Source organism: Pelodiscus sinensis, chromosome 1 (genome assembly GCF_052426305.1).
Source record: "Pelodiscus sinensis isolate ZL-2025 chromosome 1, ASM5242630v1, whole genome shotgun sequence".
Taxonomy (NCBI): domain Eukaryota; kingdom Metazoa; phylum Chordata; order Testudines; family Trionychidae; genus Pelodiscus; species Pelodiscus sinensis.
Genome location: NC_143052.1, coordinates 18460667 through 18473336, shown reverse-complemented (window position 1 = coordinate 18473336; position 12670 = coordinate 18460667). Strand labels below are relative to the sequence as shown.

The 12670-nt window shown below is 39.3% G+C and overlaps 1 protein-coding gene across 3 annotated transcripts in view; it reads right to left on the bottom strand.

Annotated features, from left to right (window-relative positions):
* Positions 1–12670, bottom strand: part of SEMA3D (semaphorin 3D) — a 203824-nt gene that overhangs the window by 70603 nt on the left and 120551 nt on the right. For all 3 annotated transcript variants that reach the window (XM_014570492.4, XM_006117129.5, XM_006117131.5), the window contains 2 exons: positions 8280–8373; positions 4608–4736 (listed from right to left, as the gene is read on the bottom strand). In XM_014570492.4, coding sequence (XP_014425978.1) covers positions 4608–4736; positions 8280–8373 — 223 coding nt within the window. The remainder of the gene's footprint in view (positions 1–4607; positions 4737–8279; positions 8374–12670) is intronic.

Sequence of the window (12670 nt, the reverse complement as noted above, 5' to 3'; positions counted from 1 at the left end):
CTCTTCTGAAAATTCCAGCCCTAGCCATTAATAAGTGCATTAATAAGCTTCCAATGTGGCTATCAGTATATAGAGCTAATGAAAAATAAACAAAGCAAAATGTCTGAAAAAAATCCTTGACAAGCCCTTATTGCTTTCAGATTGTTTTAAAGTCTGAATTCCAATTCTTTTACATTACAATTTTTCTGGGTTACTTGGCAAACAGACTCCAAAAACAAATGCACAAATATCAGTTCCTGGAACAGATTTTAAATGGTCTCAAACAAATTAAATAAAGGAACAGGGGATATGTAAGTAATATAATACTTAAGGACATAAATTCACAATTGAAAACATTAAAGTTGAAAGTTATACCCAAACAAACAAACAAACTGGAAAAGGTAATCATGCACAGCTGTAAGAGAGAAATCAATGTAATTAACACACCATGATACAGAATACCCCCCCAAACATTTTTTTTCCACAAGTGAGATCATCCTTACATCTTTAGTATCCTGTTCACGCTATATAGAAAAACAAATTATAATTCGCTGTGAAATGGGTTTTTGTAAATTTTATAGAGAATGAATGGCATTATTGGACATTTTGAATCATTGTTTACATTCTCAATCATATAACACATCTTCATTCAAAAATCTTACTGATTTCTATAGAAACATCCCAAAGATTTCATTTGTTGGGGTGTTTATAAGCAAACAGTAAGTCATTGGGATCGTAAATAGAGACCAAGGCCTGGTAACAGATGATACAGTATATCCTAGTACCGCATAAACTTTTTATAATTTTCTTCGATGGCCATCTGGGAGCAGCAATAAAATTATAGAAGGTTCACTAATGCAGTCTATATCCCCGCTGTTGTATCTGATTACCTACTTTAAACAGTGCTTCAATACTTTGTTATAGGATTGCTTGGTCAAGAGGCTCAATAAAGTTTATTCAACAGAATAAGTCATATTAAGACTCAGCAAACTAGGACTCATGAGGCTCGGCAGAGGAAAGCAAAGGAGTGGAAAAGGCCCACAAAGTAGGGAAGTGAAAAACCGGAGCTGAAGCAGCATGAGCTAGTGGAAGATACCATGCACACACCTTATGGCCTAGACTACACTAACTGGCACCATCAATCGATGTCAGCTACTCACATAACACAGCTGAAGTCAACATACTCACCATGGCATCTTTCATGTGGTAAGATTGGCGGGGGCTACTCTCCCGTTTACACCAGGTACTCTTCTTATCTTGGTGGAGTACCAGGGTCAACGGGAGCATACTCAGAGATTGATTTATCAGGTCTAAGCAGACAAGATAAATCAACAGCTAGGGAATCTATCACTGGAGCACTGATCCACTGCATAGTGTAGACAAGGCCTATGACTTTGGGCCTTTAGAGGACATGACCAGCCATACTTTGTGCAGCGTATAGAAGAGGGACAGCCACACCGTGATGCATGCTTCTCATGTGTCCTACATTGTGGGACAAATCCATAGAGGTTAATAATATCCAGGGAGACATTTACTCTGATAATGGCATTAGCTCCCTGGGCAAGGGAAAGGAATGTGCAGTTGCTTGATGCTTGTGTGTGTGGACAGATCAAAGACAGCCTGGATCAGGAGTGAGGCACATTGCCACTGACCTTTCAATTCCCACACAAGCCTTTTCATTGTCATTTTAGTCAAGCCTCTGCTTGGCTAGGGCAAGATAGATCTACAGTGCTTCAATCTAAGGCCCAATCCTGAGAAAGAATCCACATCTCTTCTTGAAAGACTAATAGTGTCTCAGAAATCTTTTCCTTCTGCATTGTTTTTTGCCTCCACGGGAAGGAAAAATACTGCTTCCAGAAATATTTTAATAAAAACTTAACACTTAAAACGCTAACGAGCACAAAAGCACAACCCTCTCTGCACTCATAAAAAACAACCAAATAAAAAAAAACAATTTTTCACTTATCCTCAGTAAAACATGAGTTACCCCCTGAAAGTAATTTACTGCTAATTATACAATATGTACCACCATTCCTGGAAGTCTCACATATTCCTGGAAAACTGATAGTGAATTTAGTTTTGGAGTGATTTTAATTCTAGAATCAAGTAAATATTTGCTTAGTACCAAAATCTGCTGAAAGCACAAAATATATGTGAATGTTAATATAATTTAATAACTAGTGGTACACTGAATATAATGTCTCAGTATTTAATACAAAATTTAACACAATATTTAGAATTTCCTCAGCCTTAAGAGAATAATTTAAAACATAAAACACCTAGCTTCTATTTTTTTTTCCGGTGTAGAACAATGCAGGGATTGTCTATGTCAAGTTTCAGACACACTATAATTGTAGTTGTTAAATACATCTGGAAAGAAAGCAAAAATCTGACAAAGATGTGGAGGCTCCATTATTTACATGGCTGTGGTGAGGAAACTAACATACCAAGTTGCTTTTAAAATTCTGTTATCTTCATATAATGCAGATTATTCTTACAAAGTTCTCACAAATACATTAACTCATAGGGAAAACAAAATACAATTTAAAAAGTCTAAAAAGCTAAACTAAAACCAACAGAAATAAAACACATACACCTCTCTCAGTTTCTTTGTTTTATTGTGCACCCATTTACTGTTCCCTTGCCCATTTAGTGAAACAACCGCTCAAGTGAAAATTAATGGTGTAGGTATATGTGTGTAGGATTTGACTGTTAGATAAAAGTATTTATGTATCCAATTCCCAGTAATTGGTGCCTAAATACCTTTGGAGATCTGGGTCTTTGTAATTTTGGGCAGGAAACTGAATCCTTTCATAAACCAACAGTCAAGCCTGACAACAGGAGGAAGGGGATGAAAGAGGGGGTAGTTGCCCCAGAGCCAGGTGATTCAAATGCCCCAGAGCTCCCAGCTACTGCTGCTTCTGAAAGCCCAGGGTATTTCACATCACTTCTGGAGCATCACACTGCAGAGCCCTGGGCGGTGCACTCCTGACAGCATGGGGAAGGGGGAGAGGGGTTCAATCCAGGCAGCATGCAGGGCTGACTGCCCTGGTCCTGCTTTTTCCCATCAATGCTCCCCCTTCCACACTCCCCCTTCACTCCCACCTTGCCCAGGGGCCCAGCAAGTCTGTTGGTTCGCCTGCTGACAGTGGTGTTAGAACTGCAGCAACCTAATTCATCCTCCCACGACTACATTAAATCTTTTCTAATAATAATACTTTACACCTCAGGGAACTGGCTAAACCTAACAACTTTTATAGCCTAAGTACTGGTCAACGTCCAGCGTTCTAAACTGGCTGGAGAAAGAGCAGGCTGCATCAAAACTCCTGTAAGGAGACAGTCCTGGCCTGATCTGGACCGCCTCGCTTTCCAGGACACCCCCCCCCCCCCCCGGCCACCACTTTGAAACACAAAAGAAATATGCCTTGCCTTCCTTCACTGCCAGGCCTGCCCTCTGCCTCTGGAAGCGTAGCAGCCGGTAGGATGGCAAGCAGTAAGAGAGGTGGGACAGAACAAGTACAGAGGCAGTCAAGGGAAGAAAACAGGAGATAACATAGAGGGAAGTCAACGAGGGCTAAGGAAGAGGGGATTCTCTACTTATTTGGCAGAGTCTCACCTTCAGAGCAAGGGGATAGCTAAAGATATTTTAGGGTTCTATATATTCCTCATCCTAGTGTCTGTCATGTAAACAAGCCCTAGATGTGAGGCTTTTTAACACAGGAGAGATACCAGGACAGGTGACACAATTTCATGGAAGGCAAGAGAAGAATTAATGAAAATACTCTTGTCAAAGGTTTAACAGGCACAATGATCCTTTTCATAGACTAGCTAGGGAGAAATCAACTTACCCCTGCGGTCAGGAGGCTCTGGCTTTACAACTAATTCATAATAGCCACACGGTCATGCTGCATCAGGGGACAGTGTTGGCACATTTTTAAAGATAATTGATGGGTGAAAGGGGACACTTCACATCTCCTGACTGAAAGGCATTATCATCATTGTGGGTGAAGTTTGCTATGCCACTCTGTGTGATTGGAAGTTGGCTGGGCACGAATATGGCCATTTTATACATTTTATTACTTTTAAAATGGGCAAGAAAAAGCAGCTGGTTTCTTAGGAAGCAACTTTAAAGCATCCTTAGTGGTTTTAAACTGTTCTTTGAAGCAGCACAGTGTATTTTTCCCCTCTGGGGGGGAAAAAAGAAGACATCTTACCTAAAAAGGATGAAATTTCTAGCCTGACATTTCAAAGCACTGTAGGAAGCACTTTTTACCAAGTGATTGCAACTGTTTGGTTAAAAAACATATTATTTCAACAAACGGAAAACTAGAAACACTTATGACGTGAAATTATTTCCAACTACTGTGCCATATATAGACTGATAGATTAGAGATGGAAAGCACTCTTAGGTCTTATACTTCAACTTGTTTCCGTTGCAGTATTTTCCCCTCTGGTACATTTCTCCAGCACTTTCTCTGTTCTACTTTTAAAAGACTATAGTTTGAAATAACCAAGGAGGCAACTTTATTTATGCTTGTTAAATACATATGTTTAAATGAGAATGGGCCTCTGATCTTTCAAAATGCAGAGACAATGCAGTCAACAGCAACATATGTTTAATGTCTTACCGTTAAGCCAGTAATGTTCGGAAATGTCAGTTCTAATGTAATGGTGGTCGTGAGAAGAGCCCAGAGATCGTGTTAAAGCTGTATCTTTGCCAAGGAAATCAGAAGCTGTCCCAGCATAGAGATACTCATCTGTAAATGAGAAAGAAGTAGGGAGGCTTTCTTCAAGATGGTTGTGTATATATAGTTTAAATTACTCCTGTATTGTTGCACAAAGTATATATATTTTACTCCACTCTTTTATTTTAAATCCAAGTCTCTGATTCTGTAATGCTACATGAAAGATAACATTTTCAAACTTGGCAACTTCAGAGCCCATTATCAAATGTGACTTAGGTGCTGTGGAGCCTAAATCCTATTCACTTTCAAGGAGTCTTAGGAAGAATTTCCAAAGGCCCCCAAGTGCTAAATCATTTCATGCAGATTATTGTTTCATACACTGAAAACTTGTAAAGATTAATTGAGATACAGGGCCCAGATTTTGATTATTTGAAAGTATATGAGCCCCTTTGCCTGGGTGAGAGGATGGTTTGTCCCACAATGAAACTCCATTCATAATCAAGCATAATGGAAGTCACATGCTTCCATGCATAGTTTCCATGCATTGCATTGTGCCAGCTGCAACTGAAGTTACAGTAGATTTCTCTGCTTATGTTTCCGTATGATTCTCAGATTTCAAGGCCAGAATGTATAATTATGATCATCTAATCCAACCTTCTGTATAACACAGGCCACAGAATGACCCCAAAATAATTCCTAGAACATATGTGGCTACCTTCATGACATCTCAGCACTGCCCAGAATTAAAGGAGCACAAAAGACATGAATAATGTTTGCTGAACAAATTGTCTATTACACAATGCATTCCATAATAGTCCTTTAACTCTGGCAAAATAAGAAGCTATATTTAATAATGATTATTTGTATAAAAAAATCATACATAATGACATATTTCTGGTGTAACTGTAAACAACCCAACTATCATGTATGTAATCCAGATATGAATCGCAGAACTTCACATTTCACAGCAATCGTATGTCACATGTAAAAAGCCCCTTTGTTCAAAGCCTTACATTGGTGAAAACATGTTATATGATCTCTGTGCAAATAAACCCAATGCTGAAAGTAACTGTATTTTTCATTTTATGCAATATTCATGTTGTGAATTTTCTTTTGTAAAGAGAAAAACACATACAAAAAAATAAGACGTATCTCATGATTAATATGTACTAAACAAACTTATGTTTATGAGTATTCCTTTACGTAAGTAGCTGTTTCATAACAATATTTTAAAATACATCTTTCAGACTGCATGTCTCCTTTGTGCAGTGACGAGAGCACATGCTGAAAGGTAAATGTCAAAATGCGGAATGGATGATATAATTAGTGTTTGCCAGCTGACAGCCATTCAATGATTGATAAATCGGAAAGGCTCAAAGAAAATGCACATCCTCACTTAACCTCTGTTGACAAGGATCTCTCAGCTCTTAACTTATTCTCTGGTATCCTGCATTCCAAGTTCCTGTTGTTTCCTATAAAGGCTTTGGTAGACAAGAATGTTTGAAGAGATATATGCTGAACAATGCTATTAATAATGAATGTATCAAAAATCTTTGTGCAATTGAATAATAGTATAAATAAAAATGTCTGTGTAGGGTAAGGCTTTTGGTAACAGCTCTGTGATTAGTCATGCAAAGAGGTATTTGTAGCATTGGGCCCAAAAGGTTCTTAAAATGAAGTACTAAAATAGACACCAACAGATGCATTCAATCTGCCCCTGTATATTTTAGCCAGAGGAATTAGGTTTTTTTTAACATAATGTATAGCTAATCCGTAGAATTTAGCACCACTAGATAGTGAGGACAAATGCTTTGCAAGGTTTTTTTTTAAAAAAAAAATAGGCATTTATAAGGAGAATTAGAACATTCCCAGTTACATTAAAATATAAAACTATTTATAAAGAACAGAATTCTGAGCTCTTGTAGAATGTTCCCCATCTTTAGATCTCAAGACATTTTACAAAGGAGGTCAGTAGCATGGTTCCCATTTAAATATGTGAGAAATGAGGCACAGAGTGGGCTCAAGACTGTCCAACATCACCCAGCATGCCTGGGGCACAGACTGTAAATGAATGGAGGGCTCCTTTTATAAATTCTAAAACCAGAAGTGTTTTATCTGAACTCCTGCATAACATCAGCCATAGAACTTCCCCAAATAAGTTGGGTTTGACTTAAACCATCTCTCTTAGAAAAATATTTGTATTTAAAAATTGCCATTGATAGAGAAGTCCCACAACACTTGGTAAAGCGTGCCAGTGGTTAATCACCCATCACAAATTTAAAATGTACACCTCATTTCCTGTCTGATTTTGCATAGCTGCAATTTCAGCCACAAGGGACTTGGCAGTGGTGGGTCCCATTCCAGTGCTCAGTCTTAGTTCAGTGCCCAGGCAGGGGTAACTGTCTCTCTTGTTTCAGGGCATGAACTAAATGAAGCATTTGGAAGAAATTTCCCCTGGGGTAGGTGACTCACAATTGACCATTGAGTATTTATTGTACCTTCTCCTGAAGACCCTGTCAGAGATTGGATACTGAATTAGAGAGGTCATTGTTTTGCTCCAGAACTTATGTTCTAAATGTTACGGTTTAATAAATTGAAATACAGCCACTTCTTCACAGAACTTGACTTAACACAAAACTCCAGAATATTTTAGTGTTAGTGAAATTAACAACCAGTGCTACAATATATCAGAGTGATCTGTCACATTAGGAAAAAGAGCCATAGAACTTTTAGAATTGCTTTTTAGAAAAAGACGTAATGGCCATTTAAAAACTCCTAAGGGTTCCTGAGAATGGTAACCCCCTGGTTTTAAACTATTGTTTGTAATAAAGGAAGCGCTGGCCCTTCAGCTGGGTCAAGATCACAAATCAACTCCCTTATTATTGTAGAATAAAGGCTGAACATTAGTCATATTCTTTTTATAACTCCAAGTGTCTGACACTTCAAAGCACTATCACCACTCCTCTTTTGCTGTAAATGAAAAGGTCATGGTGCTTCACTCTTATCACATATTCATACACTTGACAGACAAGTTAAATGAAAATTGTCCAAAGTTCTGAACCAAACCATGACAAAAGTATTCTTGCTGTGGTTTGAAATACAGAGGTCAGGCTAACATTCCATGGCACCAAATGTCAGACCACACAGCACTGACATACAAACTAGAAGTTGTTACACTCGGTGCCTCTGAAGTGGCTACTCAAATAATGTATAATTTTGGCAGAGGACTTCATGTATGTCAACAGACTTCAAAGGGCTGACAACATTGAAATTTGCCACAGATCCCATGAATCATCTGAAATACTGTATACAGATGTCTTTTAAGCATAAATGACTAGGTAAAGATGACACCACCGTGTTTCTAAATGGGGAGCTCTTCTATTTATTGGCTCTCCTATTTTCCCTTTAGCTTTATTGCAGTCATATTTTTATCATATACAAAGTGTAGAACATTTTGGGGCCAAGTCCACAGCAAGTAAAACCTGGCATAGCATCCTCAAAGTCAATGGAGCTTGGCAGATTCACACTGGCAGATGGTCTGATCCTGTTGTCTGTTGTTAAATAAGATTTTGATGAACACGCAAGGCAGAAACATTGGTAAGGTTGACATCTTACCTGTCATTACTGAAGCAAATGGCTGTTGAGGATCAAAAGGACATTTCAGCCTTCCAGACTCCAGGTTCTGAGTGTCAAGTCTGAATACCATTTCCTGAAAATAAATGCAAATTCATTAGCCAGGTGTCACTGCAGAGAGCAACTCAGGCTCACAGGTATCACTCTGCTCATCTATTAAGTAACAGCATATTACACTGTGTATCACTCATGTGTCTGGCCTTTATGTCTATAGTTTTATAGACCTGCTTTGAATCAGACATTCACATGCATCATTTTAATGCATCACAGTCATTTAACAGAAATTAATCGAATACAAATAAACTGATTTTAAAAAGATGCATTTTCAATTCTATCCATCCAGATTAAAGGCCAAATTGTACGTTAAAGGCAGAAGCCTTTGGAGGGAGGGGGTACAAATGGGAAGGATTCTGGCTGCCTCCATGTGGCTTTCTCTTGGGGCTCCTGAAGTGTGTGCACTCCTTCAATGAGTGCAGCATATGCCCTCCCTCTGCCATCTTTAGGAAGCCACTGAGGCTGGGGGTGACAGCATGGCTCACTGGCTCCAAGCAGTGCCTATATAGCTAGAGCCCTGCAAATCTGCAGATATCCATTTTATATCCATGGGTATCCACATGCATCAATGTGCATATCCTGCAGCTGATTTTTGCGGATATGGATGCATATATGGATACACCTTCTGTATCTGTGCAGGGCTCTATACATAGCTGCTAGGTACTAGTCAATTGCACAAGGCATAAAATGGAGAAAAAACAAGAATTAAAAATAAATGTTTTAAAATCAATAACGATTTAAATCTATTTATATATTCACATGTTGCTAGTCCTGTACTTCCAACCCATTGCATAGTCTTAAATAGATATATGGTACTTGCTTCCTTCATTCACTTCCCATTTGTTAATACAATTTCAGTTTTACAGAGATTATTTTTCCACCAAGAAATTTCACATTAAATATTTTTGTGCTGGTAGAAACACTACAATACTACAAGCCCAGGGCCATCCTATGGGTTTGTCTAATTTGGAATGTTTTACAAATTATAACAGTGTAATTAAGCCGTATCATTTAAGACTGTATCATTTAACCACTCTTATTATACTATTATGACTCGCAGGGTGGATACTCTTATTTTGGAGTAAAGTGGGTTTTCTGGGTTAGTTTAAAACCTCTTCCAAAGCAACATATGCTAAATGAAAAAAAATGCGCCCATACTGTAAAAAGAGTTTCCACCTAGGGACTTATAATGCTATAATTGGAGTGTTTAAAATTAACATATTAGTTTCTACTGATAGAAGTTTCCTGTGGAGACAGGTCCTAATAGCTTTATTGTGCAGACAGCACAAGCTCAAACACAAAACTGATAAGCAAGTAATTTGGGCTCTGTTTGCAACCATAACTATATTCCACTAAAGTGAACTACCAGAAGTCAAGAAAGCTGAAATGGTTCAATCTCATAATACTCTTCCAACATAGTTTGCAATCTGAAGTCAGTGGAATCCTGACCTTTTTAATCACATCGATACTTTTGAAAATCCTACCCTTATCTACCTAAATATGGGCTTAATGCCTAACTTTAGGCTCCTATTTTGAACAGAATGTGTGAAAAAACCAACCTTTGTTAATGTAATGAAGGACTAAATAGTTTTTCATTGTTAAAACAAAATCACATTAACATCTTTGTCACTTCAGTGTTATCTCCTAAGGGAAACATTTCAATAAAAATACCAATTTTAGCCAGTGATTCTGCAAATGCTCACATGTATGCTTAACTTTATGCATGAGAGTACTCCCAGAGAAGTCAATTGACTATTTGTGTGAGTAAAATTATGTAATTGCTGAAGTATCTGTTGTACCAGAACCTTAATCTTACCATAGAATTTAGAAATGGTGTATGTGTCTGTCTGTCCGTCCATCCATGAATCCATTTGTTCAAGAACTCCTCCTAAATGGTAAGAACTAAGACCACCAAATTTTGCAGCCTCCTCTTATGAAAACTTAAAACAAGGGCAAAGATTGGTTGTAGCAGGACAATGTGTACATGGAATGTGGTTGGTTCTCATTAAATAGAAAGGAAGGAGTGTGATCGCAGGGACAGTTATACTCATGAATGACCACAGGGAGCAGCAACAATGGGGTACATGTATTCCCCCAGAATGACCACAGGGGAGCAGCAAGTGCTTCTGGGAGCAGCCATTGGCCAGCAGTATAGTCCTTGCCACATTGTCCTGCCCTGGGAAGCAGCCATTGGCTGGTCAGCATGGCCCACATCACCCAGGGCGGCCCCCAGAAAGCAGGCACCAGCTGGGCAGCATGGACCCTGCTGCTCTGGGCCAGCCCTGGAAAGCAGCTGTTGGCCACTCTGACCCCCTTTGGTAAGGGTCCCATCCCCTTTGCTGAGCCTCCCAACCCACACCTCCCAACCTCCCACACCTCCCAACCCACTGTCCTGACTTCTGCACTCCCCCACTTCCTGCCCTGAGCCTCCTCACCCTTAAACCCTGACTCCTGCAGCCCTTACAGCCCAAGCCCCCTGTCCTGAGTCCCTACATCTCAAAGCCCCTGCCATGACTCCTGCCGGGAAGGACCCAAGCAATGCTGGGTAAGTCTTTTAGTTTTCTATATTTTGTTTTTCACCCTGGTGCACGTTTGTATAATTGCAGTGAGAAACCTTACTAGGAGTGGCACTTAAAAAACCCTCCTGCGTTTATATATAAGTTAAGCATATCTTTTAAACTAAAATTGCAATATCACAAATGTTCTAATTAATTTCAGAAAGTTTTAACCTTATTTAAATCAATTATTAAAAAAATAAAAACCAAGTCCCGTCAATGAATGGTTTCAATGTTAAATCAACTTCTTTTCAATAACTCCATCCTCTTTTGAGGTGTGTAAGGGTGGCTACTTACACACCCACAGAGAGCCATGTACAATACAACTTAACAAGTTAAATCCATCAATAATCTATGCTACATGTTTAGGTCAATACAAGGCATCTTATTTTTACCTAGCTGTGGTTCTGTCTTCACTTAAATCTGGCTCCCGCTGATATAAGTGCTCCACAATGTCACCTTAATAACTATCAGCACCTCCCCAAGAAGTGTAGAATCATGGTCAATGTAGTTAGGCCAACCCAAGATATAGCTATACAGCAAAGAAAAAACCCCATGTCTGGCCTGTGACTTCAGGGTCTCCCCCTCCACACCCGTGGAATGCCTGACACAGATAGAAAGAAGAGGACTCAGGACAACATGCTCCAAGAGATCTTGTAAGCCAGTGCTGCATCTGAGAATGAGATCAGAGGCTGGAGGATGACCTTTGCAGACAGCATGCAGAAAGACACAGCGGAGAAGAGAGTAGCACAGAAAAAGGCTAGGGCCATGCAGCAGAAAACATCAGAGCTTCTAAAACAGCAAAAGCGAGTTCAATAATCCTGCAATGGCACCTCTGTGCAGGTGATGGAGAATTCAATATTGGGACTCAATATCATTTTATCTAGGAGGACATTAAAGAAAGTCACAGCTTCACATGCACTGACTTGTGAGAACCACAGTTGGTGTCTGTGTATGTGAAATAGAGCATTTTTTCTAGGGATGTAACATTAATTGTGTAGCTGGAGTTGACATATCTTAAATTGCTGTCCACTCAGTGGGAGGTGGATGGGAGCAAACACTCCCATTGGCTTCCCTTACTCTTTGTAGGGAGCAGGTGTACCAGCGTTGATGGGGGTGCCCTCTGAGTTCGATTTAGAAGGTCTACACTAGAACCGCTAAATTGAACATAGAAGATCAACCACGGCAGCATCAATCTTCTGCATAGTGCAGACATGGCCTTATGGTGTTCTACATCAAAACCAAATTGTTGTAATTGCAACCAGAAATCAACAGGTACTCAATTCAGAGCACAGGTGATTAACATACAGTCTGGCCAAAGCTTTTAACACTGTTTTGAAGGCTGTGGCAAAAGGCAGAAATTGGACCTAGTCCCATTCACCTTGAGTCAAAAAACATTCTGGCTTTGACTTCAATAGGAGCAAGAGTGGGATTTTAATCTCCTTCAATTTAATTGTGGGAGGCCTTAAGAGACTTTATACTGTTTCAAAAACAATATGTACTGAGACCTTTAGTCACCTGATGTGTTCTGACTCATCTGTTTTCAGATCACTGGCATCAGACAGCAGACAGCTGGCAGACATGCTGACAGGTTTCAGAGGTTGTTAGTATGTTGGCAGTTCTCAGAGACTCATTAGAGAAAGGAAAACTATCTTGAGCCTTTGCTTTCCCAACAGCAGATTAGTGCCTAGCAGCCAACAGGGTCGGATTGAGTTTGTTCATTACAAAACACACGATTATAAGCTAGACTTTAAAAAAAAAAAA